The sequence below is a fragment of the Neopsephotus bourkii genome, unplaced genomic scaffold (genome assembly GCF_033783945.1).
Source record: "Neopsephotus bourkii isolate Nb327-2 ecotype Australia unplaced genomic scaffold, CSIRO-AGI_Nbou_v1 NB_1154, whole genome shotgun sequence".
Lineage (NCBI taxonomy): Eukaryota > Metazoa > Chordata > Aves > Psittaciformes > Psittacidae > Neopsephotus > Neopsephotus bourkii.
The window spans coordinates 3,951,972-3,978,850 of record NW_026901640.1 but is presented as its reverse complement, the minus strand read 5'-3'; the positions used below and the strand labels follow the sequence as shown (position 1 = coordinate 3,978,850).

Here is a 26,879-nt window from a genome sequence, read left to right as displayed (position 1 = left end):
AAGAAAAAAGAAAAAAAGGTAAAAAGAATCAGATACTGAAGCATTATTACCTGCACATTCCCTAATTTACAACTACTGCCTCACTAACATTTGGGGTTTTGCCTGGAGGGTTCCTTTTCCATTTAACTCTGTACAAGCCATCACAGCAAGGTTTCATCCGGTCACACAGAGGAATCAGACATTAGGGGCAGACAGTCTGCACTGAAAACATTTGGTGGCTTACCCAAGTGACAAAAGTCTGACCCTGCAGATATACCTGTCAAGGCCTCCTGCACTACTGCACAGAAGCTGTAAATATCCGATTTGACTGTAACAACTTTTTCAAGGATTACTTCAGGAGAGCACCACTTATACAGCTGCACTGGGACAGGGGTATGTGTCAGATCACTGTGTTCTCCACCATCTTTGCTGTATAAAGGGAAAAAAGTTGTAAATTGGGATGTACAACACAATCAACTAGAAGGTATATTGGAATTCTGGATTTTGGAATTCAAACACCTGAGTTTGTTGTATCTGCTTTTAGTTTAAATACCTAAAGGGTCCAGAGTGTATCCACAAATAAAACCTGTAGTATTTTCACATCAATAAAATGTATTCTGACACACTGCAGCAAAGACTTTCTGGTGAAAGTAACACCTGCTTTAACAAATTTACACTCAAAAAGACATCAGAGAAAGCCGAAAATTTCCCAATAGGAATTTTACAAGCAACCCCTGAGCTCTGGCCAGTATTGTCCGACTGTGGACAAAACATAAGAAGGTATCACCTGGCCTATCAATGTTTATTTTGCCATGTCTAGAAGGTAATTTCCTCCTCATGTTTAACTATAAGGGTTTTGTTACTTATTTCACAGCAAGCTGTATCTGAAATAGACAAGAAATGGACAAGATTTATTAATAAACTGAGTTCACAAGGAGGTTAGGAAGTATCTTTGCTCCTTTCAGGGCATTACGATCAGCGAATTTTTGTTTATTATCAATTTTACTCTTTCTTTACAGTCTAACCAGCCACTTACTTCCTTTCTAATCAGACTGCGCTACAAGAAAGAAGTAATAAAATGTATGTAAGTAATAATCTACCAAGATGAAATAGTGTCCCTCATAAAAGAAATTTTGTTTGTCACAAGTGGCATTTAATTACTACCAGTTCCATGAAGTGTGGAATCTTCAACCATTTAGGTAAGTCTCCAAAAACACAAGTTGAGGATAACAAAAGGACACTTAAATTATTTTCAGCCCAGCAGCAGAATTAATAACTCAAAATGGAATTACATCTCTGGTCTGCAAGATTAGATTCTATTTCTCTATGACGGTATTTTTATACTGCAGTAAAGGGCTGCTTTTCTTACTAGTTTCTATTTTCAGATACAACACAGAAACTAAGTCCCCCTGAAGCTTGTTGTACTGCCTGTAGCAAAGGTAATGTACCTGAGTGGTAATAATTTACTCCAGTAACTCTGTTACCTAACCCAGAGGCAGGACTCCCTAGTTATCAAGAGGGGCACTTCAGCAGGATTTCATACTAGATTTACTCGTGTTTGTTCCTTTCACAGAAACAGTGAGGACACTCTTTACCTCTCTATCATGTATTCCAAGTTGCACAGCTTTGCCTCACCAGAAGAAACAATCTGAATAGCGTATGAGGTAACTGAACGGTGGATAAATCCACGGTAGTGTAGAAAACGCAAAGCACTGATAATTTGAAGCAGCACATGCAAAATTATCTCCATGTGCAGTACTGGGAATTCTGTACGCTGGAATAAAACCCGAAAGTACCAAATTAATATTGAAAATAAAACACAAACCAGTTGATTAGAAAAAAGGAAAAAAGCACAACTGAGTTCAAACCTTTGCTTTTATACACAGGCATTTTGCAATGTATTACATACAAATATTCAAGGGCAAAAGCTGGTTTTGCCACATTTACAGTCTACAGTGACATGCAGAAAATTAAAAGCTCAGCCATGTTAAGACTGACACCAAACGAGAATATCAGTGCAACTGCACCTAAATGCTAAGTGAACTATTTGCCAGTTATAAATTTTACCAGCTTACAGAGTACCTGGTACTGTGCAAAGAATCAGAAACCTGGATATGCAGACTGGCAATTTTGTCTTCTTATTCTTTGAGTAAAGTTGGCAGATGTAGTTACTAAACTTCTTCCTCTCAATTAACTACTGTTTAAAAAATAAGTAGTCCAATTACCCTTTCATGAAGGATACTGTACAGAGAACCAAAGTTAACTCTTTCATATACCAAACGGGTTTTCTCCAAGTCACTAGACAGACACACAGCCATCAACTGTAGGAAATGAGGATGTCTGAGTTTACTGCAAAGAGAGGGGGGGAGGGGGGAGGAAAAGTAAGGGAAATCTGAGATTAAAAAAGTCCTGGCTTTCTAGATGTTTTTGATCAATACAACATGAATGCTTCTAACTTTTCATTGAAAAACACCAAGTTTTAAAAGAACCATAGATTAGGAGGCACTTAGGAAACAATGCTTATTGTCACAATTAGAAGAATCTATAAATAAGCCATCCAAGCAAAGTGCAATAAAGCATTCACCCAGACATATGAGAAGAGAGTATCACCATCCTCTGTATTATCCACTGGGGAGCAAATGGAACGGAAATAGGCAGGAGAAGAAAGAGACCTGTATTACTCATTTGGAGAGCAAGGACAACCACAGTCCTCCTGAGCTTACATCGCTGGAGACACCCAAACCCCAGGAGCACTTGTGGCACATTCTCTCTTACCAGCTGTGCTCCTGCTCTGCAACAAGAAGATCAGCAAAGCGCAGTTTACTGCGGCTCTGATGGGGCTCTAAGCCAAGTTCCTTCACTGTAACTCTGCTGCCTCCCCACATTAAGCTACAAGAAGAAAAGGAATTTCTGTGAGATGTTTTCTGCAGTATTTTTTCCCAGTTACAGGGTTACTTATAAATAATTCTGAAATGCTCTGGTTGTGCCTCCTTTTGTTAGTAACATCACTCTGACAACCCCAGCTATGGCATATCCTTTTTCAAACTGACAATAAATTCTCATCCAGTTAAGGATTGGATGCAACAGGCCAGGTTTGCTGTCCAAAGACACCACCCTTCCATGACTCAAGGTAAAGAACAAGGTCACTTTAAAACTCCCCCCTCTAAAGGCCATCAGGCTACTGTGATACAAGCCAGAGCTTTGGGAAGCTTAAATCACCAATTTATCAGGTCTCTGGATGCCTCTGAGGCACAACTATTTGCTACACAATACAAAAGATTAAAAACCAAGAAGATTCAGTCTGAACTTTCAACTCTCATTTCACCACAGGTGTGAGCAAGTACGCTGCATGACATGCATATGCAGAGGTCTAAGGTTTGATCCAACAATTACAAGGACTCAACACTGAACAACACAACCTGTGCAATCCCAGCAACCCATTTCCCATCCCAAAAGGAGTAAGTACTGAAAAACTGCTATCAGTGAGTAATGATAATTGGGTTAGTATGGATGGAAAGGACCAGAGCAACCTACACATGTTGAGGGAATCTAAAGAAAATATCAATCTGTGCACTGCAAAAACAAGTTGCAAACAGAAAACAGTAGATGAATACAGAACAGACCAGGAAAACTCTCCAAACAAAGCCTGTGGTACAACCTGCTGCTTAACAGATACAGATACACACTAAGAAGGGCTAAAATCTCTTTGACTCCACTTACTTTGTCATGATCGTGTATGGACCAACATGGTAAGAAAATGCTGGTTCATCATCTGCCTGAACCAGGTCTTTTTCCCCAATAATAGGGAGAGATGCCAAGTACTCAAGATGCCCGTTACCTGCAAGATAAAACTGAAACACCACCAGACCATAACTAAAAGGAACTTCCCAAGATCCATCACATGTGCCACAAGCTCACTAAAAAACCCAAGTGCAACCAGTGCAATGGGAGCATCAGCTAAAGCATCAGAATGGAATGTTAAGGTATCTATATCAAAAGCCTAACTTTCTAATGAAGCTGAAATAAGGAAAGCAGAAACAGTTGTTAAGAACTCCCACAGGTGACATTTAAACAGGAGAGGGTTTTTTGCCTGTTCTGAAACAGCTTCCTCTGATACTACTGAATAACAGACTCAATATTTGCACTCTCCACAGGTTTTCCCCACCATTTCATTAAAAATAAGAACTCACTAAAAATTTAAAGTAACATGGGTGGGGTAATTACTGTGAAAAATATGTGACTGTGAAAAACTGCATTCATACCATTAGAAAACCATTACCCAGAGCATCTTACCTTCCCAAATCCAAAGCTGTAAATGTTCTTGGCTGCATTAGCTCCACGTTTTAGAAATCTGCCCAGAGGACTGATAACACTTCTAAGTATTAAAAAAAATAAGCAAAAAGAGTAACTGATATGCCAAGGCTTTGAGTAAAATACAAGAGAAAAAAGTAGAAATTCTGCAACAGCCATGTATTTCAAATCGTTCATTTGAGTGGTCCACACAAAAAGTGTGATGCAGATGCTGAAATTCTAAATTATTGTGCGAATCATTAAAATTTTTAGGAACACTGTTATGATCTGTATTTGTTTAAAGCAAGACAGACCGTGATACACATACAGGAATCTTGGATGGCTTTTTGTTCACAAGTATGTGTTTTTCCTATAACGTATATGACATAAAAGCCCTTGAAAAGGTTGGAAGCACACACCCAAAAGACCTAAAAATGTCAAGACACAAATTACTTCATGTTACCTTCATTTTAATACTACTAAAATCCAGTACTGATGACTTCAAGAGTATCCCTTAATGTACAGATATTTACAACTATCAAGTTTCTATTTGGAACTCTCACAATAGAAATAAAAAGGACCATCATTCCTTACACACACTGGTTTTAAATTGAATATTGTCAAAAAGAAATGAGAATATGTTCATTTTAACATCACAGAATATGGAAGTAAGAGTCCTTGTAGCTCAGCCCCTCAGTACTGAAGAATATGTTCTTACCCTTGCACAAGGTTACCTAACCAAGATGGACTGTAGGCCAGAGCTTTTGCGGAGCCAACCTTCCTGAGTAGATCAGGGGGGGAATTTTGAATGGCAGCCTGCATGTGCAATGTGCAACGCTCTATAAATTCCAGCATCTAGAGAGGAAAGGGAGGGAAAAACAATGACATGAAATTACTTCAGAACTGCAAGATAAACCATTTCAAATTAATAGATTAAGCTTGAAGAAAATCAATTACATGACAATGTAAGAGAAAGCCTACTTCAGTACTAAACGAGTAACCTTCAAGACATCCACCTACTGAAATTTGTCATATCAGGTTTCTAAGAGGAGACTTTTGAGTTTTAATTCAGTATCACACTTTGTAAAACTGACACATTTGCTGACACTGTTCATGCACAGACTCAGAAACACTTGAAAATTATTTCAGGTTTACTCCTGAACTGCGCATACATGCCAACAAACTACATGTATCAGGGGTACAAAACAAGAGCCTGTCATTCTCCTCACTGCACGCTTACGCATAAAGGTTCTAACAAATTACGGGCAGACACGCCCCTGCACCTGAGCAAAACCTTAGTTAAATCTGAATCACGAGGACATCACAATACCATTACTGATGTGGAAAAGTAATTTTAAATATTTAATTATCTAACACGTAAAGATCAAGAATTGCTTCATAAAATGCTGGAGTTTCTTCACTTTAAGATTGAGCACATATCTAGCACATATTCAAAACATATTATACACACATACCTGAGCACTGGTTTCTGGATCAGCTGACATAGCCCAGCACCGAGGTTTTTTCCCATTCTTATCGTGCACTCTCAAATCACCTCCTTCATCCAATAACCTGCTAAGAATCCACTGATTTCCTGAGAATGCAGCTGCATGGACTGGGGTGCTTCCATCGTAACAGCGACTGGGGAACATTAAAGTAGAAATGTTTCAAGCTACCCCTCCTACACTCAGCCAGTTGTGCTTCTTGGGAAAACAGCTGCATGCCTGGAAGGTTTCTGTACTCCCAAATAATAAGATACACGATGAAATGAGGAAAATTATGCACCTACATACCTCTGAAGATCTTCGGCTAAAACAGCAACATGCATCTTAAGCAATTCTTCATTTATATACAGTAAATATTGTCTACTACATTACTAAAACCACTAAAACATTAAAGATTAATTTAAATTTAAGAAAAAAAAAATACTTAACTGATTAACATCAGAGCCATAATCCAGCAGTATATCCACTATTTTACCAAGACCTAGCAATGCAGCAGTGAAAAGAGAAGTCTGGCCCATGGAATTTACAGCATCAACAAAAACACCTACAAGGAAACAAAAGATTAGGAGGTAAGTGCTAGTGTTACCCCCCCCAACCCAAATAACAGGAAATGTTTCATTAACACTGACACTAATGGCCATATTCCGTCTGAAATACTGAAAATGTGAAAACGCTAATGGCACATTCAATTCCAGGCTAGATGTGGCTCTGAGCAACCTGATCTAAGTGAACATATCCCTGCTCATTGCAGGGCGTTTGGACTAGGTGGTTCCCTGTAACGTTCTATACATACCAAGCACTGCTCCTCCAATGTTTTCAAATACTGAATGTATAAATAGCAGAGACACTGTATTAACAGGGACGAGCAAAGACAACACTGAAGGACTGTATTAATAAAATGATAAATCCTAAGGCAGTAACTGAGAGTTGGATGAATATTTTGTTACTTTGACCAACTTCCTTCAAATCACCAAGCTCCACTCCACCGAAGTAACCAGATGGATACCGTTCGGAAACCACAACCTCCCAACGACCTCACCCCAAACCATGCACAAAGCCACACCATCATCTGTTTTCAGAACTGCGGTTAAAAAAAAGGGCCACAAACCACTCAGCCCGTGCTGTCTCCCTCCCGACACCAAAAGGGACGGGAACGGTCATCGATAGCGGGAGGCTCCTGCACATGCAGCGCCGCCCGCCCGCCTCACGCTCAGGAGACAGCACCTCGCTCCTCCTCGTGGTTTGTGACGCCGTTCAGGTGCGATCACTCTCCTCTAGTGACCAACTACAGAAATGATCCCTGAAAGTATAGTCTTAACTACACCACCGCCGCGCGCACAGCCCCACCGCCGCGCACCGCCCTCTAGCACATGGACACCCGGCACCGACCCCACCACCCGCAGGAACGGGAACCGGAACGGGAACCGGCACCGACCTGCCGAACCCTGCCTCCGCGGAACCGAGCCCCGGCACTGCCGCGCTTGGCGGGAATCGGGCTCCGGTTCTTCATTTGCATCATCCGCCTGAGACGACCAATCAGACGCGCCGCTCCGCCTCCGCTCCCCCACACGTGACATGCCCCTTGCAGCCTCCCGCGACAGGCGCTCCGTTCCCCGCGCACACAGATGTATAGCTCCGCAGAGACCGGGCTCCGCGCTGGGGCTATACCCGCCCGAGCTGCTGCCGTTTTCATTACACCATCCACGAGAGGACACCGCTTCTGTCCGTGCTGCACTGCCCAGTACCGCTGTAGGAGCAGAGGCCCAGGCGCTAAGACCAGGCAGCACTGCACGCCTCTCGCATGGCGCTCTGAAAGGATTGCGCTGGCTTCCGGCATCTACCGTGGCCCAGCACCTTCAGGCATGTTCTCATGTACCAGCTACAACTCCACAGAACATAGCCTTAAACACGACCTTTAACATCCCCCAGATCGACCCGAGCACAAGGACTCCCACACAGGAGCTAATAGTGTATCACCGAGTAGTTCTCAACCCTAGACCCCAGCAGACACTCTGTGCCCCTGGGTCTAACCTGACGTGCCGCACCTTCCATGGCACTGCATTGTATAAAGGGCACAAAATCAATCAAATCACTCCCAAACCCCCATCAGAGTGATCAAATACTCCAGATCCGGCCTGAGTGACAGAAGCTCCCAGGAAAGGCGAATCCCAAACAATTCGCCCGCAGCCTCTCGTCACTATCTGACAAACACTCAACATTAACCACCCACTCACCCCTGCCCTACACCATAGGTGGCTCAAGAACACCATCGCCTGACTCGCACACACAGGTGCTAACAAACTTTCAAAGTGTTTCTTTTCACTGAACAATCACACCAGATTTAAAGCCTAAATCCGTCTGCCCACTTGCTCCCTCCTCAGCACTGCCTTAGGAAGGTCCCCAATGCCACCGCTATAGAATTACCCAAGGAGGGGCTGGGGACGTAGAAGGCAGCTGAGAACTTCGGGGAATGTGTTGGATCACATGAAACTGCGAGGGAAGGAAAGGGCTCCGCTTGCTCATAATCTGCTTTTAGAACTGGAGTTAAAAAAAGGGCCACAAACCACTCAGCCCGTGCTGTCTCCCTCCCGACACCAAAAGGGACGGGAACGGTCATCGATGACGGGAGGCTCCTGCACAAGCAGCGCCGCCCGCCCGCCTCACGCTCAGGAGACAGCACCTCGCTCCTCCTCGTGGTTTGTGACGCCGTTCAGGTGCGATCACTCTCCTCTAGTGACCAACTACAGAAATGATCCCTGAAAGTATAGTCTTAACTACACCACCCCCGCGCGCACAGCCCCACCGCCGCGCACCGCCCTCTAGCACATGGACACCCGGCACCGACCCCACCACCCGCGGGAACGGGAACCGGCACTGACCCGCGTAGCCCTGCCTCCGCGGTACCGAGTCTCGCGAGCCCCCCGGGACTGCCTCGGGACCCCCCGGGACTGCCGCGCGTGGCGGGAATAGGGCCCCGGTTTTTCATTTGCATCGTCTGCCTGAGACGACCAATCAGACGCGCGCTCTCAGTCACACCCCTCTTCCGGTGGGCCCAGGACTCCGCCCCAAGGCTCGGTGGCGCCCTTCAGCGGGTTCGGACAGAGCTTTCATCGCTGCACGGGGTTCCCCTGGAAGGAACCGCACGAGCCGTTCTCGGTGAGCCGTTCCGCGGGGCGAGGTCCGCGCCGCGGCGGTACGAGTGATGCAACGTCAACGGCAAGCACACACCTCCGAGCGGGGCTGGGGCGGCCCCCGCGCCCCTCTGCCGCGCGCTGTTCCTTTGCGAAAGACTGTGCAAGAGCGTGCACAATCCCTCTCATGCCAAGGAACGACATCTGCGGTTCAAAACCACCCAGCCTTCAGGAACAGCCAAGTGACGGGAAGGGAGAAGAGTCACCCTGGCCCAGCGCCCCTCTCGACAGCACTAATCCATTTTCGCAGCACCCCAAAATTTCAGGCAGCTGACTTTACTGCAGCAGCAGGAAGAGTACTCTCATAGGAGTGCACTAATCCCATTGCGCAGAAATTCCCACTGTCATTCCCTGCCCATCTGCTTTTAGGAACTCTGATAAAAAGTAGATCACAAACCACTCAGCCCGTGCTGTCTCCCTCCCGACGCCAAAAGGGACGAGAACGGTCATCGATGGCGGGAGGCTCCTGCACAAGCAGCGCCGCCCGCCCGCCTCACGCTCAGGAGACAGCACCTCGCTCCTCCTCGTGGTTTGTGACGCCGTTCAGGTGCGATCACTCTCCTCTAGTGACCAACTACAGAAATGATCCCTGAAAGTATAGTCTTAACTACACCACCCCCGCGCGCACAGCCCCACCGCCGCGCACCGCCCTCTAGCACATGGACACCCGGCACCGACCCCCACCACCCGCGGGAACGGGAACCGGCACTGACCCGCGTAGCCCTGCCTCCGCGGTACCGAGTCTCGCGAGCCCCCCGGGGACTGCCTCGGGACCCCCCGGGACTGCCGCGCGTGGCGGGAATAGGGCCCCGGTTTTTCATTTGCATCGTCTGCCTGAGACGACCAATCAGACGCGCGCTCTCAGTCACACCCCTCTTCCGGTGGGCCCAGGACTCCGCCCCAAGGCTCGGTGGCGCCCTTCAGCGGGTTCGGACAGAGCTTTCATCGCTGCACGAGGTTCCCCTGGAAGGAACCGCACGAGCCGTTCTCGGTGAGCCGTTCCGCGGGGCGAGGTCCGCGCCGCGGCGGTACGAGTGATGCAACGTCAACGGCAAGCACACACCTCCTAGCGGGGCTGGGGCGGCCCCCGCGCCCCTCTGCCGCGCGCTGTTCCTTTGCGAAAGACTGTGCAAGAGCGTGCACAATCCCTCTCATGCCAAGGAACGACATCTGCGGTTCAAAACCACCCAGTCTTCAGGAACAGCCAAGTGACGGGAAGGGAGAAGAGTCACCCTGGCCCAGCGCCCCTCTCGACAGCACTAATCCATCTTCGCAGCACCCCAAAACTTCAGGCAGCTGACTTTGCTGCAGCAACAGGAAGAGTACTCTCATAGGAGTGCACTAATCCCATTGCGCAGTAATTCCCACTGCCATTCCCTGCCCATCTGCTTTTAGGAACTCTGTTAAAAAGTAGATCACAAACCACTCAGCCCGTGCTGTCTCCCTCCCGACACCAAAAAGGACGGGAACGGTCATCGATACCGGGAGGCTCCTGCACAAGCAGCGCCGCCCGCCCGCCTCACGCTCAGGAGACAGCACCTCGCTCCTCCTCGTGGTTTGTGACGCCGTTCAGGTGCGATCACTCTCCTCTAGTGACCAACTACAGAAATGATCCCTGAAAGTATAGTCTTAACTACACCACCGCCGCGCGCACAGCCCCACCGCCGCGCACCGCCCTCTACGACATGGACACCCGACACCGACCCACCACGCGCGGAAACGGGAACCGGCACCGACCCGCGTAGCCCTGCCCCCGCGGAATCGAGTCCCCCGAGCCCCCCGGCACTGCCGCGCGTGGCGGGAATCGGGCCCTGCTTCTTCATTTGCATCGTCTACCTGAGACGACCAATCAGACGCGCGCTATCAGGCACGCAGGCGCGGCCTTCATGTGCGCAGCCGCGCGCCGCGGAGGGAACCGCGTGTAACGGATTTTGCGGGAGGGGTACCGCTCGTAACGGATTCTGCGGGAGGGGTACCGCTCGCAGTTCGTTTTCCCGCAGTATCGGCCGGTGCGGCCGCGGGGGAGTGAAACCCGGACAGAACTGCAGCGGTTACACAAGGCCCTGCTCCCATGTAGTTAAAAATCCATATGTCAAAAATCCCAACGTCTAAACCACACCTGACGCATTTTCCTATCAGAATTAAAATTAAAATCCTATTTAAAGAGACTATTCCTAAAGTTGACGCTTACGAGTTCTAGCTTTATAATATGGGCCCAATTTCTTCACGAGCACCTTACAACTAGGAGCTTAATTTTTTTCCCAAGTTATTTTCATACTTACTTATGTGTTGTAAAAAATACATGTTTTAAATCTGTATTTAAATATATTAAAACATGTTTACATTTTAAATTCAGCAATTAGTGCCAATTTCCCCAAAAGGCCAACTGTGTATCATTTAAATAAATTCCATCCAGAAAACTGGACTGTACAGCATGCTATTTTTCACCCCAAATCTCATAATACAGCACAAAGTAAAACTGTTCTGCCAGTGCCTGTCTATAAACTTCACTTTTACCTTGTTTCAGCAGCTTCTTTACTCTCAGAGAGTTTCCTTGCCTGACACACTCGTGCAGCTGAGCTTCCAGGGAGTTACCTATGATGCTGCCAAGCTGGGTAGGGCAGGGCATGGACAGACGGACAGTGTGAGCCATCTTCTTTCCTCAACACAACTAGGAAAAAGGATGAAAATTAAGGAAGCTGCAAAGTGCCATAGCTCAAATATATATATATATTTGGGTTTTTTTTCCCAAACCCTTCAGGTCTTCACTCAGAGAGTGGTCAGACATTGGAACAGGATTGCTAGGGCAGTAGTGGAATTACCATTCTGGAAGTGCACGTTCCCTGTTCCATATTCCCTGGAAGCCATATAGACGAGGCCCTTATTGACATGTTTTAGTGGTGGACTTTGCAGTCCTGGGGTAAGGGGTGGACTTCCTGATCTGCAAGGTCTTTTCCAACCCGGTTGATTCTATGATTCTAGAAGCTGACAAAGTCAGTTCCCACTGTTTCCTCCAGACAACTCCCAAGATGAAAAGCAAAAGCACCTCCCTTTCCCTCCCTTACCCTCTGAGGTAAGGCCTGTCCGTGATGCTGATGAAGGGCTGCTTGTGGCACCAGCCTGGCCGTGGGGAAACACGGCCAAGAGAGGTGACAACCAGGGTCTGGCAAACACCACTGAAGCCTGTCAGGTGCGTCACCCTCTGGCAGAACAAACCAGCACGGTTCCCTGGTCGGGTCACACCCCGCAGCCTTTTAGCTGCTTCAGCCCCTTCTAACGGCCCAGCCCCACCCGCCTCATTACCTCACCGGTACCTCCCCAACGGCCGCGGCACCCGCTCACAGCCTCACGCACCGCACATGCGCAGCAGCCACCGCCGCCGCCGCCTCCACCTCCCTTCCCGCCGCCGGTGGTGGGCGGGGCCCTTCGGGACTGTGGGCGGGGCCTGTGGTGGCCTAGCGGGGTCGCGCCATGCAGCGCGATGTGGGGAGTCTTCCGCTGGCGCCTGCGGTGCGCGCTCGGCTCGTGAGCGCCGGCTTCCAGACGGTGCAGGAGCTGCTGGAGACCGGCCCCTGCGGGCTGAGCAAAGGTACCGGCGGGCGGGGCCGGCTTCCCCGCCGCTTCCCGTCCTTCCTCTGCGAGGTCTCCCGCAGCCCTTCCTTTTCCGCTGTAGCTGACTGGCGCGGGTGGGGTGTCGGCAGGTTTAACCTTAGCGGAGTGTTCCCCATCCCTGGCAGTGTTCAAGGCCAGGCTGGACAGGGCTTGGAGCAAGCTGCTCTAGTGGAAGGTGTCCCTGCCCGTGGCAGGGGTTGGGACTGACAGACAAAAAATAATGATTCTGATAAAAGATTCTTCTTGCACTGAGTGATGGGTGTAAATGGAATGCAGAAAAGGGAAAAAACAAAGGATTCTCATTCCTTCTAACAGACATTTAACGATAGTTTTATTATCCATAATAAGATGTAATAGTTTTGCCTTGAAGATCAAAGTAAAGTAGCTAGAGTCTGACATATATATGCATAAAGGCAGACACACAGGTGTTTGCAGGTGTCTCATCTTTGTTACTGGGTATGTGTTTCAAATCTACAAGTGATGCATTAGGTATTCAGCGCTGGAATACCCCAAGAATTCAGAGCACGATCAGTAGCTGTCCTTGTCACTTACCAGTTTGCAGCCTGACTTCTTTTCCAGGACCTTATTTGCTTGAAATTAAATGAATATGATGGGACATTCCATGCAGAATAGGTGAATTGCTCTGTCAGATCTCATTCATGTCTGTGAACAGCAGTTTTGATGATTTTTTCTATTTGCAGACAGCTTACTGGCCCCTGAATTCTGAACACAGGGCATCATTGCTGAGCTGTTTTGAAAATCATGTAATTAGTTCCAGAGATGTTAGCAAGCTGTGTGCATTGTTGTACTAAAAGGATTAATATTTTGTGTTATACTGCAGAACGTTCAGTTTCTGTCAAACAAGTTGAATTATCGCTTTGTACTTTCAATAAATCACTATATGTAAAAATAAGGTAGCGTTTCATGCTTTTGGCTTTTCTAGAAATTGGAATCTCCAATGAGGAGGCCCTGGAAGTGTTACAGGTTGTGAGGCAGGAATGTCATGGGGATGCAGCAAGGACCGCTGCAAGATCAGGTGCCTCCCGAAAGTGCACAGCCCTGGAACTTCTGGAAGAAGAGCAAGCCCAGGGCTTCATCATCACCTTTTGTTCAGCACTAGACAATATTCTAGGAGGTGGTGTGCAGCTAACCAAAATCACCGAGGTCTGTGGAGCGCCTGGTGTTGGGAAAACACAGCTATGGTATTTCATTTTTCAATTACTTTTGGGTTTCTTTAATTAGGAGGACTAATTATCTTTCTTGTTGTCAAACTCTGATTCTTCTACAGCATTATAAATAAAATCATGATAATGGCTGCAGTGCTTCCTGCTCCATGTATTCCTCAGCAGAAATGTCACTTTAGGAGTTGGGAGGGGAGAGCTTTGTGACATGGATATTTATCTGGTTTTTCTGTTTTCCCTGGCAGTATGCAGTTGGCAGTAGATGTACAGATCCCAGAATGCTTTGGAGGTGTAGCTGGAGAAGCCGTGTTCATTGATACCGAAGGAAGTTTTATAGTAGACAGAGTAGTGGATATTGCAGCTGCCTGTGTGCAGCATTGCCACCTTATTGCTGAAGCTCATCAAGAAGAAGGTACGTTGCTAAGTCATTTCTTTCTGCCTCATAGACTGGGATCAGAGTGAGATGAGTGTCTCCTGGGCTGCAGTTCTACCATTTCAGAAGCAGTGCTGGCCCCAGAAGTTCTTGCTGCCAGTCTTTTATTTCTACCTGAAATAAAGCAGCATACCCTGAACTGCATCAGTATGTGGAGCCCATGCTGCAGACTGAGCTGATCCATTTTAAGAATAATTCTTTTTCTACATGATGGTTTGGAAGGGGTTTTGCCCCTCTTTTTTTTTTTTTTTTTAGCACTTTAATGAATGAATTCACAGCAAAACACAATTCTGTCAGCAGAACTGAGGGATAATATGGGACAGGAAGAGCAGCTGGGGAAAGGGAAGAGGAACAATAGAGGCAGTGTTGCTGCTGAATCCACATACTGTAAAACTGTAGCTGGAGCTCACATCCTCCATGAGGTCAGTATAGCCAAGATGCATTCAGTGAAGAGTAGTTCTAGAATTCTAGAACTCATCAGTGTGTTGGGGATACTAACACAACTTTTATGTTGCTCTTAAGAGTATTTAATGCAGCAAACTTCTGTTTGAACTGAAGTGAATGGACGCTGTATTAAATGAGCTACTACCTGTACACAAAACAACAGATGATTAATAGTCAGTGTTGTTCTCTGGTGGTGATCTGGCTTGGAAATGATTTACTGGAAAAGGTCTATTTTCAGAAGTAGATTTTTCATTTTTGGAGCACTCGCTTGGAGGCTCCGGTATATCTGTGTGCGAATGCTGAGATAGCATCTGCTCATCACCTTCTTGACTTTCAAGCCAGATGGAAGGTATGTTTCCCACACTCTGTACCTTGACTGTTTCTGTTTCCGGGGGTTCTGCTGTTGCTATATGTGGAGGGCATCATTTGGTAGAATGATGAAAGTAGCAATATGCTATTACAGACTTCTGACTCATTTACTCATCTGTTTATCTGTTCTCAGATCATCTAAAAGCTTTGGAGACTTTCTCTGTTGAAAGTATCCTTTCTCACATATATTACTTCCGTTGCCATGACTACATAGAGCTTCTTGCACAGGTCTACCTCCTCCCAGACTTTCTTTCGGAGCACTCAAAGGTAAGGATTATTGCAGGTTTAGGGGAAGATACCACTCGTCTTCACACTAAGGATTTTCAAGGTTGCTCAGCTGTTAGAGTAACATGAGTAACGCCTTGGTACCTTGTCAGCTTGGCAGTAACGTACTGGCTGATGGTGGAGTACAAGTGTAAGCTTGGCTGCTTGTTTGCTTTGTCATTCCCATCCCAATTACTCTTGAAAGCAATTTGCTTTTGCTACCACTGCTGCCATCATTCTGAATCTCCACTTTGAAGTGAGGATACTGGACCTATGTTGCCACATGTTGTGTTTCTATGAGCACTGAGTTCTGAATCATAAAACTGCTTTACAGAAGAGTCTCTGAGCCAGGTGTATGTGTGATGACCATGATGCAGGGGGATCAGAAAGGCTTAGTGCCACTCACTTTTTTCCTGGGTGATTACTGAGGACCAGAGGCATTCTGTACCATCCTGACATACACAAAGTGACTCTTCTTTCCCACACTTTTGTTGCTACAAGCAGCCAGAGCCTGCAGCTGGACTCTTGGGTGGGCTACAGCCAAAAGGTTTCCTAGTTCCTAGTGTTTTAGTGAAATGCTATTGTAGGGCAGATTTTCAGCACCTCACTTTCAGATTTCTAGGTTCTACACAGCAGATCACTTAACAGGATTTGGGAAAGATGAAGTGTACCCCATTCTAATGGAGCACAAATCAGTGTTGTTTAGTTAGATTGTCTTCTGTATGTAATTTCAGTTTTTGGAAGCTGTTATGTTCTTGAAAGCACAGATGGGAGTCTTTCTTTTGCTTAGTGTAGTCTGCTATTTCCCTTTCTCTGCCAGGTACTAACGGTGCCCTGTTATGTTTGCTCTTGTGGAAAGTACATGGCTTCATTAGCACAGTTGCATTGGGCTGCAGTTCTCTGCTACCATCTGTGCTGATTATCTGTGCCTGGCCTGGAGCCTGAAACACTACTGAAGGTTGCAGGAGAATCGTAAGACCTTCTGATGATTCCTTGGATAGGCTATAAGTGACTTGACAGATTGCTCATTGCAGTCCAGCTCTCATTAAAATTAGTCTGATCCCAGTGTGCAGACCTGGAGCTGAGACTGGGACCACAGAAACCTACAGAGTTTAGGTATTTTTTAGAGAGACCTAGTTGTAGTGTCATTTGGAAATAGAAATTAGTTTGAGATCTTGTTAAGAATATGAGAGAGGCCAATCATATGAAAAAGGCTATGTTAGGAAATATTCTTGTCATAATAAATCTAGTTCTTTAAGGTCTAGAAGACACGCACTGGCATGGCGAAGGCATTTGTTACCAAGCTTTCTCTATACAGCCTATGTTAGAATACTTTAAGTCTACTTGTTTGCTATTTTATAGGAAGTACCACTGCAAGAAAATAAACTAAACTGCATCCTACCTGGGTGTATTAATCTGATAGGCAAGTTATATGTATGTATATGTTCCGTTCTAGCACAAGTAATATTTTTTTTCATTTGGAGGTTCAGGGCCATTTCACAGAGTGATGTTTGCTGCAGGCTTGCATGTTCCAGTCACAAAGCAACTTCCCAGTAATGAGTTAAATCTGTAATAGAGACAACCCATTTTCTTGTGTTGTTTCCAATTTATTATCTTGTGCATTAATGCAAGGACTTGTAGATACCTAGGTTTTGAGTGGCATCTGAACATGCAGGTGCTGTAAAACCATCCATTTCCCTTCTGTATTTCAGACAAACTTGGGTCATCAGAACAGCCACAGTAAATGAAGTTAGAATAAATCCAAGTCCCTGACTAATGTTTGTATAGTGTCTTGAGGGTGATGGGCCAGCAGCAGCATTGTGTTCAAGCTTCAGCTAATGATTGCTACAAAAGAAACAATTCAGCAAAGCAAACATCTTCAGGCAAGATAGATACTCAGCTCCATTGCACAGTGTCTGGAATGTCTTCATGCATCAGTTCAACTCCATGTTTCTAAGATAACTCATCTGTTTTTGTATCAATGATCCATCTTAACAGTGACTACAGACAGCATGTGTTCTAATCTTGTTAGGATTTATTTTTTGAGGGAAAAGGTGAAATAAATTAGTGTTCATGGAGAGCTGATCACAGTACAACCCTGATGTTTAACAATTTAGTTTTCTCCAGCTCCTCTTCTGCAAGGCTTTAGGTCCAGGTTTATTATTTTGTATTCTGTGTGGGGTGCTCCAGAGACGTTAGCTCTAAGTGAGCGAGCTCTGGAACTGGAAAGAGCTCTGTGCTGTGTTAACTAATGGGAGATATTAGTGCAGCATTTTGTTTAAGCTACTGCAGCTATGGTCCGAGCTAGTATCTCTGAATAAAGCAGTACTGCACTTAGCAAGTGTCTTAGTGTGTTCAAAGCTTGGAGCTCTTTACCCTGCACTCTTACGGAGTGCTGATTGTTCCCAATATGTATCTAGAGACAATAGGTGTTATGCTGTTACACACATCTGAGTATGAAATAAGATTGTCATCACCTTATACAAAACATTCCAGTGCACTTAAAAAGATGTCTTGCTGCTTTTTGTCATTTGCTTGTAGGATAATAATGGTAGTTCTTTTCTTCCACATTTAGGTCCGACTGGTGGTAGTTGATGGAATTGCATTTCCTTTTCGCCATGAGTTTGAAGACCTCTCACTTCGGACAAGGCTCTTGAATGGTCTGGCGCAGCAGCTGATCATCATAGCAAATGATCATAAGTCAGCGGTAAGTCTGGGGCAGGTTAGATCAGAAAAGATGCTACTTTAGAATAAATGCATTTCAAAGAATGAAGCAAATGTGATTTGCTGGAAATAGCAAAATAAAACTGCAAGAATGCCCTCTACATCCGTGTTTTCCAGTTTGGCTAGTAAATATGGGGGGGGGTGCACAGGCAAAACTATTTGGGTGGAAAATTCCTAGACTTGCCAGAATAAGTAAAATCTGCATTAAAAGCATCCTGTGGATCTTAATTAAATGGTAGCATATCAATCTGTCATGCTGTTTCACGTAATCTTTTTAATGATTTGGTTGGACAAGGAATGACTTTGGTGACTTTTTACCTACAGAGCACACACAAAAAAATACATCAGAGTATTTGGCAGTTCCAAATACTGTCCACTCTTTGTTTAAAAATAAACTGCAATCTTAGTGGAGGAACTGTTCTTAGGGAGGAAAAGCACTTTATCTGCTGGTTTGGTTTGCTTTTCTGGCATCCATGGAAACTCACAGCTTCCTTCCTGGGCATTGTTTCTACGTCATTTACGCCAAGATGGAGGCCAGCAAATCTGCAGCCCCGTAGCCAGCAGATGGCACTCAGAAGCTACATCTGTTCCAGAAGTTGTTTTGGCAAGTCCCTTACAGTACAGAGAAGCATTGTTCAGGAATTGGAGCTTAAACCGTCTCAAAATGGTACTTGTGCCTGCAATTCTTTCCAGGTGACTTGCAGCCTTGTCACCCACAATTCTGGCGCAAATGGGTTTTGTTCCTCACTGCTAAAAATAAGCCTCCCCTTGTGCTTCCTCTGATAGTTGCAGGAAGGGAAGGAATACAGCTCTGGAGTCCACCCTGGTGAAGCGATTGGGCTTGCTGCTGAAAGCATACCCTCTCTGTCATCCTGAAATGAAATATGAAGCTTCTTGCTGGTCTGAGTACCAAGGGAAGTGAATGTTTTATGACTGCTTGATTTTGTACAGCCTCCAGTTTACCGAGTGCTTTCACTCATAAATTTGGTACCTGGTGACCTTGAACAAGAGCAGTTGTCATTGTACAGTCTGTTTTTCTTTGGTCAAGGGGCACATATGTCACTTCTTTCTATTGAACAAGTGAGCAGTTTAATACAAGCACTTGCTGAATAAACACTTGCTACAGAAGCAATAAACACAGAGCTTCAGCAATGATTTAGTTCCGAGTGGCCCTCCTGTTAGTTTTTGAGTTAGTTCCATGTAGCTTGCAAGCAGTCTAAATTCAGCTGCGTGCCAGAGATTGCTCCTTGGGCAGCAAAGCTGGGCAGACTGAATGATCTAATATGGTAGGAAGTTTGTTTAGTTTCTAAAGCTGAACTCAGTGGGCTGTGCTATGAAGTGCAGAGCAGGCCTTCTCCAGCTCCAGTGAAACAGGGAGCCTGTTCGGGGTTGTAACCATCCATATATGATGAGTTGCTTTTCTAAAATACACAGTACATGCCTTGAGGATGTCAGCTATGTAAATGTTTAGGTGTGTGCCCTCTGTGCTCAGTGGAGTTGCTTGCTCTAGCACACTGTAACTGTTCAATCAAGAATTGTACAAGCATGTCAAACAATGAAAACCCCATGGGTTTGAGATAGGTACAATTTTTTATTTTTCATTTTTAATGAACTTTGCAGTTAATATTCCTGGCTCTTTTCTGTCTCACCCACCCCCACTTCTACCAGGGATCTAACCTAGACTGTCTGTGAACCTCCTACAAGTGATTTGTGCTGCGAAAACACTCCCCCGCTCTGTCTGTTCACTTTTCATTCTGCTTTGTATTGTACCCACTTGCGCATTTTTAGAAGACAAGGCACAGAAATTCTGTTAATCACTAGGCTTATGCATGTTTTGAGCAGCAGCACCAAATTCATTAATGCCAATGACTGAAAGCTGTCTCTTCACAGAGGGCTGGTGCAAGCCATGTGCACCTGAATACAGACCCAAACAGTATTTAGTACAAATACAGCGGAATATAGTTTGCATCCCCTGGGGAGGGAGAAATATAGGTTTCTTTAAAGTCTTGAATGAAAGAAATCTACCTTCCATGCAAATGGAAAATACATTTTTCAGGGTTCTATTATTTTGTTTTGGCTATTGAGAAGATGAGGCAGCTTTTTTACAGTTTCTTCTTGCTAACATGGATCGTCACTTGAGTAACTACTTTATTGTTAAAAAGCTTTTTGAAAAATGCCTCTCTTCCCTCCCACCGGTATGCTTATTTTCTGGAGATTTTCTTGTGTGCTTCTGTTTCCTCTTTTAGGTAGTTCTGACAAACCAAATGACAACAAGGATTGGACAGAGCCAGTCCACATTGGTACCTGCTTTAGGTAGGCGTTTAGCTTCTGAGTTGAAAACTGAGTTTATCTTCAAATATATGACTTTGTTTCTTTTGGCATCGTGTGCAAAGAAAATGAAATTGTTTGCTGAATTTCTGCAGTGTAGCAGAATCCACGGTGAAAGTTGTTCCAAATGGGTCTCAGGCTAGTATTGTGGAACTCTGCAGTAGTGCTTACCTATGGCAGCTTTGTGAGTATAATCAGCAGCTATCAAACTTTATTCTAAACTCAAACATGGTGTTCAGATTAGACTCCTGGTTAGATTTTTTTAAAAGGGATTACAAATATTTTTTAAAGTAATGACATTTTCAGATTGCAGAAACTCACAGGTTGAGAGTGTTGTTGGATATTATTTTCCTTTTTAAAAACCAAGAATGTTAATACTAAACTTGGTATTAAATCTATCAGTATTCCTTTAAGATGACTACATCACCCTTTATGGGGAAGCACTAGGTACTAAGAGCTCTGAGTAAGTAGGTTTTTAGAAATGCAGCTAATGTACTGCAGCCTTCCCCTGAGGATCTAGGCTATTACCTTCATCCTAGCTGTGGCAGTGTCAACTAAGGAGGCCACTACCCCTGCTTGAGGTCACTGCTGCATCCTATATGCTGGCTGAGCTGTTTATTGATTGTCTCCTAAGCCATTTCTGCCAAAAGTGGTCCAGTGAAATTTGAGCCATTTAAATAATAAGTAAACCTCTGATAAATCAAGTAATTTAGACTGAAATTGGCTGGTGAGTATCTTACAGAAAATGCAGGGATGGACCTGGGAGCAATAAGCCTTTAGCAGGAATGTGGTGATGAACAGATTAAAGCACTAATAGAACAACACAACTTAATAGTCGCACACTTCAAACTACGCTGCAATTCCTGCAATTCCCTGAGAATCATCCACAGCTTTTCCAAAACAGTTTAAGTTGTTTATTTTGCCATTACACTTGAGCATGTTCCATTAATTATTTGCAAAGTCATTTCATATTTGCTGCATAGCTGGAGCTCCCTACCCATTGTTCCGTGCAGTTACGGCATAGAGAGAAGTTATGTGTGGGATCCTCAACTACAGCCTGTCTAGAGTGAGTGTGTTTTTTACAGACTGCTCAATTTTGCCCTGTAATGAGCAGAGTACCTCATACAGAATCTTTTGCTGCAGTCACAGGGGAAAATAAAACAGTTCTTTTCAAGTAGAGATTTTGACACATTAAGAAAAAGCTCAGTGTTTAAATCTCCTTTCAGGTCCTAACTTTGTATTATTTTATGGTACACTTAAAGGGCAGCAAACCTCTGTCCACAGCTTCAGTTTCTGTGGACTAAGTAATGATTCCCTTGTTCCGGAGCGGAGGGAGAAGGGGACACGTACAAAGGCAAAGATAATTCTCAGCGTCTGTACAGGCATTGAACCATTTGGCAGAGATGTAAGATAAAATGAACAAATACAGACTGTCTCCATCGAGCATGTGAAGAATGTGGAATTTTGAGCTGCGCATGCAGATTAGACCCAGCTTCTAGTGTCTGACCCTTTTTGTTATTTTTGCCTTTTGCTCTCTGATGTATGATTTTTGGCAGCCTTTCTGGCTAGTAACTCAATTAAAGTTAATAGATTCTGTCTTTTTATTTCAGTATCCAGTGTTGTTTGAGAGGTATTGGGTTTATGGAGTCATAAGGATAGTAAAGAATGTGAAGACATTCAGAGTAGGTTATAATTCAAAGATATCACGTATTGTCTTGTGCATATTTTCTTTACAAATATTTAATTTGACATAACCTCACTCACACTGACCATAAACTGATTGTGATTCTCACCAGAATGGGCGTGTAGTAACATACAGTATTGTTGAGTTGTGTGTACTCTGCAAAAGTGAAACTTTGCACCAGTTGTTAAAATATCTAGGTTAAGAGATATTCCCCCTATCCTAAACAGCCTTTCCTAGGATTTCACAAGAGCATTAATCTCTAAACTCTTATTCAGCTTCTCAGCAGAAGGGAACTTCTTAATTATGGGGAAAAAAAGGCACAGACGCAAGGTATTAAGTCCAGAGCTTTATGAAGAGGACAGCTTTCTTTCCCGCTAGTAATAGCTAAGCTGGGTGTTCCTAGACATTTCTACTGGATATATTTAGAAAGGAGGTCAAATATAAATCTGCAGCCAGTTTAACTCAGAAATACCCCATTTTACTGTAGCATTTTTCTTTCATACTCGATACAGTTGGAAACTTTCTAGTGTGGAATTTGTACCCATTGTAAAATACGTTTTGATCTCTGACTCAGAACTGTATCTGATGACTAGAATCTCAACTTACATGTAGTGGATCAAGGTCTAGCAAGATACCTACAGGGTCTAGGTCTTCATTACAGCTGAATCATATTTTTTATCTTGTTTTTTGTCTTCTCTGTGCTGTAATGAACACCAGAGCACATGGGGCATGTGGGGCTGGTGACATGATGGAGACCAACAAGTGATTCAGAAGTTAATGGGGCTGTATGGAGGTGAAGAGGAGAGGCTTGCAGCACTGAAACAGAATGACTGGTTTCAAATGCAGTCCATCTTTGGACTACTGACTGTATCCAGGGATAAACAGAGGAAAACACCTAGTAAAACTGTCTATAAATTGACTGAGCTCATGGTCAGGTGTGAACTGAAACAGGACTATTTCCCCTGAAATAGGATAACAATCCAAACTTCCTTCTTTCTTTCCACCATGCCCTCCCTCTTGCATTTGGTTGTGTTCTTTTGCATTTTGCTGTCAGAAGCAGAAGACTGCTTCAGGGGCCCTTAATACTTTAATAACCATTGACTTTTCTCCCAAAGCTTGTTTCCCAAAGGGAGCGATGTTTGCTCATAATTATTCCTGAGAGGCAGAGTATCAGAATTTTGAAGAAGGATTTCGACATACTCAACTAGGCTGTTTCAGTAGTAATTAGAAAAATCTTTTCTTAATGCTATGTCTGTTTTCAAGACTTGTCTAGTACCTGTCCTTTATTAGTTATATAGAAAATCCTTCTACAAATACGGAAGTACTGTATCAAGCTTTCTATAAAACACTGTGAGTATAGAGGTTATTCCTTGTCTCAGTGTACTCGGTAAACTAGTTGTGAAATCCTTTCACACTGATACAAAATATGTGATTTATTACTGCAAGAAAGGTGTATACATGTTTAATTATGGAGGTTTTTTGGAAGACTGGTCTAATTTACTGATGATGGTGCTGTTACAGGAGCATAAATAAAATGGCCTGTATTTTGTGTCACTCAGGAGAAAGCTGGGGACATGCTGCTACTGTCCGTTTAATCTTTCACTGGGACAACAGTCAGAGGTAAGTGAAAATGTAAGCAGTGAAGTACATAACAACACTGACCAATGTGATATTTGAGAATTCTTCTCTGAGTGGCCAAGCAGGGATTTGAACTTGACTTCTGGCTTTTTTCTGCCATGTCCCAGGCTACTGCAGCTCAAGAAGAGCTTTCTAGTTGAGGCTAAGACAGCGTGGGCTGAACTGTCATGCTCCTCCTCACCATGGTCAGCTTGCTGCAGTGCTGTGCTTTCTTTCTGACAAGATGCTATGTTTCCTCAAACTATAACATCCTAACGGCAGCTGCTCAGACACAAGAACTGAGGATCTGGTGCCTAAGTAGAAATTTTTACTCTCTGTATTTTGTAAGCAGGGGGTAGAATGTCTTTGCTTCAGCCTTTTAGGCCCCAGTCAGTACAAAGCCAAAGAAGCCAAAGGCAGCTTTCCACCTAGGTAGCAATTCTCAGGACAGAAAAGGGTTGCTGAGCCCTGAGCCTTAGTGGCAGCCTTTGAACCTTTCTGCTTTTGAATGTAGCAGGATGGTTCCAAGTTACAATGGCCTGCAGGAAGTAAAAGAGCTTCATTTACTCCCAGTTCAGAGCTGAGTTATGGAGGATGATTTTAGCAGCCCAAAGGAATGAGGATGACCCTTCAAAAAACCATATGAAGTTCTGTTTCCTGGCTTTTCCTCTTCAGTGTATTGCAAGCTCCCTTCTCTTTCCTGGTCAATCAGATTTGTCTTGTGTGTAGTATGACAGTGCAGCAGTTTGGGATTATGAAGTCTTGCTTCAATTCCCTAATCTTCTGCAAACAGTGAACAAAAATGCTGCTGGAATGTTGTGCATAGTTTGGCTTGTTAAACCTGAAAGACAGGCAATGACGCTTTCTTGTGGAGTTTTGGTTTTTTAAAGTCTAAGTTTGAAGGAAATGCAGAATGATTACAGCAGGCTGTTTATGTTGGAATTAAATTAACATCACTGATCAGTTAACAGCCTTTATAAGACAGAAGTTGCATCAACACAATGATTGCAGAGTGAACAAAAGTTACTTTTATGTATCAAAACTAAGGAGTTTTTTTTCTTCTCCAACAGCTAGGAAGGTTGTAGATAACGTGTTTCAGGAAGTGAGTCAAAGATAGACAAACGTTTTATTTACTGTTCTAAACGTGTAGCTAATGGGAAGCGGGGCTTGCAGAAGCACAGCAATTCCGGTGAAAGCTGCCTAACTGTAAAAAGCAGTAATAGCTACATTCTGTTGCATTTTTCACACAAGCTACCTATACCTGATGATCCATCATGGGCTTTTTGTTATTTTTATATTAAGCTATTGAGGCACAAAGATATTTGAGTATCCGTTTGCCACCTTCTTCTTTATTCATTGTGCTTTGGCCTAATATGATATGTGTCTCTCTTTCTCTCTACTACTGAAAATGGCAGAACTTAATTATAAGGGGTCTCATTGCTGTGAGGTAAGATCCTGTTGAGTCAGAGGCATGCAGCAGAGCTCCAGCTGAGCACTTGTGAAAGTGTGGCTTCTGCAGCTTCAGATTTGGGCTATTTTGTAAAGTATAACCCACCCCTTAAATGTTCTGAGGAATTCCCTGTGTAGCTAATATGAAGTGGCAGTGTTCCTCAGGCTGTAATTACGTGCTCTCTAATAGAATGGCACCTCAGGGAGGTAAAAAACCCCTGAAAATAATTAACGGGATCTTTGGCAGGGTGTCTTGATACAGATAGCAGAACACTTTCCATACTGGCTTCACCTGAGTGTGAGTTTTGGGGAGGTGGGCATGGTTTAGACTAGCATCAGCCATGGGACTGGTTGAAAAATCCCTTATTTTTGAGCTGCTGTGCAGTCTTCTTAAAAGCAGGCATTTAGTGGGCTAGGTGCTACCACAAATCAAGATGCATTGCTTAGAGTCTAAATGCACAAAATCAAAGAGTTAGAGGAGAACTACAAGGAGGCTATTTTCTCAAGGTTATGCTGTATGTCACTGGCAAGAATCAGGCTTAGAAATAGAACATCATATGCTCCCTCTCCATCAACTAGGTGATATTGACAGGCCTGGGAAATCTAGGAAAAGAACCCTCCCTAGAATATGAATTCTTGAGGGTATCTCCCAACGTTGAGATGTCAGTGAATGAATGATTGCTTAACAGAATAGGAAAGAATTGTGCTCAAAACCTTGTTTGTTTGTTTGCATTTAAAAAAAGTGGTGTTTGGAATTACTTCATAATGAATATTTTTCAAAAAATACGATGAAATCCTGTGATGAAACAATGGTGATTAATCGTTTTAGTAGGTCTGCATTGTATTTGAGCTGACAGGTCATGTAAGGATGGGAAATTGGCATCCAGACTTTAAATGACCTATATGAAAATTACATACATAAGAATTCCACTGGTGACATACCCCATGTTTGTGGGGAAAACTTGAGTCTAGTCATTTGGCTACTTGGAATTTTTATTATTGTATTCACTAATCATAATTATCTGGTGTTTTTTCATTAACCAGGCTGGCAACATTGTACAAATCACCGAGTCAGAAGGAGTCAACTATACCGTATCACATCACAGTCAGTATTTGTTTTGGGCTGGAAATTGCTAGCTGTAAAGGAATTTTCAGACGCAAAGACAAATCTGTGAATGATGTTTTTTTAGTGTTGCTTTTCAGTTGCCTCATGAACGTAACTGGTAATACTGGGATGTCTCCAGGTTTATTAATATTTTGCACCTTTTCTCTTTAGAAAAATGACTGAGCATGTTACTCTCTTAGAATTAAAACATTTTGATTTCCAGATCAAATTTATAGGCAGCCTGTCCCCATTTGTTCTTCTGATAATACTGCTTATTTTATCTGCCCTTGATCTTAACTTTTGGCCTAAGTGAAATTACAGAGAACAACCACACACTTGCTGAGCATTCATTTTGGGAGACTTGGACAAGCCAAGCTGTGTTCTCCCTTGTCAGGTAGTACACTATTATTTCCTTAGTGGCTCTTCTCTGCATCTTCCAGGTGAGTTTCTCTTTCTAAGACAAAGGTGAGCTGAATCACACATGGTGTTGCAGAGGTTTCACCAGTACTTTGTGCCATACATATTTCCACATCTCTGCTTTAAGTGCATTGCGTGATATAACCTATGCTGTGTTTCTCTTTCATAGCTCCATCCTACTGGTAACCCTATGACCAGCCAATATATACGGATTTTTCTATTCTGCCACTGTGATACGAGGAGTTTCCAGCTTGTGGCTGGAGTTCTTATTCACCCCTAGTGATTCC

The 26,879-nt window shown here is 44.1% G+C and overlaps 2 protein-coding genes and 4 non-coding genes across 15 annotated transcripts in view; 1 reads left to right on the top strand and 5 right to left on the bottom strand.

Annotated features, from left to right (window-relative positions):
- Positions 1-11,618, bottom strand: part of TEX14 (testis expressed 14, intercellular bridge forming factor) — a 28,275-nt gene extending 16,657 nt beyond the window's left edge. For 3 of the 4 annotated variants that reach the window (XM_061363558.1, XM_061363561.1, XM_061363559.1), the window contains exons 1-10: positions 11,483-11,618; positions 6,204-6,318; positions 5,745-5,910; positions 4,988-5,124; positions 4,273-4,354; positions 3,700-3,830; positions 2,755-2,868; positions 2,205-2,328; positions 1,575-1,753; positions 257-408 (exon numbers count right to left, since the gene is read on the bottom strand). In XM_061363558.1, the coding sequence (XP_061219542.1) occupies positions 257-408; positions 1,575-1,753; positions 2,205-2,328; positions 2,755-2,868; positions 3,700-3,830; positions 4,273-4,354; positions 4,988-5,124; positions 5,745-5,910; positions 6,204-6,318; positions 11,483-11,618 (1,336 nt within the window). Of the gene's footprint in view, positions 1-256; positions 409-1,574; positions 1,754-2,204; positions 2,329-2,754; positions 2,869-3,699; positions 3,831-4,272; positions 4,355-4,987; positions 5,125-5,744; positions 5,911-6,203; positions 6,319-6,882; positions 7,159-11,482 lie in introns of those variants that run through there. The other variant, XM_061363560.1, reaches the window with a different exon arrangement.
- The window catches only part of RAD51C (RAD51 paralog C), a 144,955-nt gene that overhangs the window by 114,967 nt on the left and 3,109 nt on the right, over positions 1-26,879 (top strand). The window contains exons 2-10 of one of the 7 annotated variants that reach the window (XM_061363584.1): positions 12,432-12,554; positions 13,521-13,779; positions 14,004-14,170; positions 15,138-15,271; positions 17,844-17,975; positions 20,239-20,305; positions 23,564-23,624; positions 26,115-26,175; positions 26,570-26,615. In XM_061363584.1, the coding sequence (XP_061219568.1) occupies positions 12,437-12,554; positions 13,521-13,779; positions 14,004-14,170; positions 15,138-15,271; positions 17,844-17,975; positions 20,239-20,305; positions 23,564-23,624; positions 26,115-26,175; positions 26,570-26,615 (1,045 nt within the window). In that variant the 5' untranslated portion in view covers positions 12,432-12,436. Of the gene's footprint in view, positions 1-12,407; positions 12,555-13,520; positions 13,780-14,003; positions 14,171-15,137; positions 15,272-17,843; positions 17,976-20,238; positions 20,306-23,563; positions 23,625-26,114; positions 26,176-26,569; positions 26,616-26,879 lie in introns of those variants that run through there. The other 6 variants (XM_061363583.1, XR_009726956.1, XM_061363585.1 and 3 more) reach the window with 6 other exon arrangements.
- LOC133217865 (small nucleolar RNA U3) lies at positions 6,881-7,090 on the bottom strand. Its single transcript, XR_009726985.1, has one exon. It is a non-coding gene; the product is annotated as a small nucleolar RNA U3 (small nucleolar RNA).
- LOC133217864 (small nucleolar RNA U3) lies at positions 8,337-8,546 on the bottom strand. Its single transcript, XR_009726984.1, has one exon. It is a non-coding gene; the product is annotated as a small nucleolar RNA U3 (small nucleolar RNA).
- Positions 9,361-9,570, bottom strand: LOC133217858 (small nucleolar RNA U3). Its single transcript, XR_009726978.1, has one exon. It is a non-coding gene; the product is annotated as a small nucleolar RNA U3 (small nucleolar RNA).
- LOC133217866 (small nucleolar RNA U3) lies at positions 10,387-10,596 on the bottom strand. Its single transcript, XR_009726986.1, has one exon. It is a non-coding gene; the product is annotated as a small nucleolar RNA U3 (small nucleolar RNA).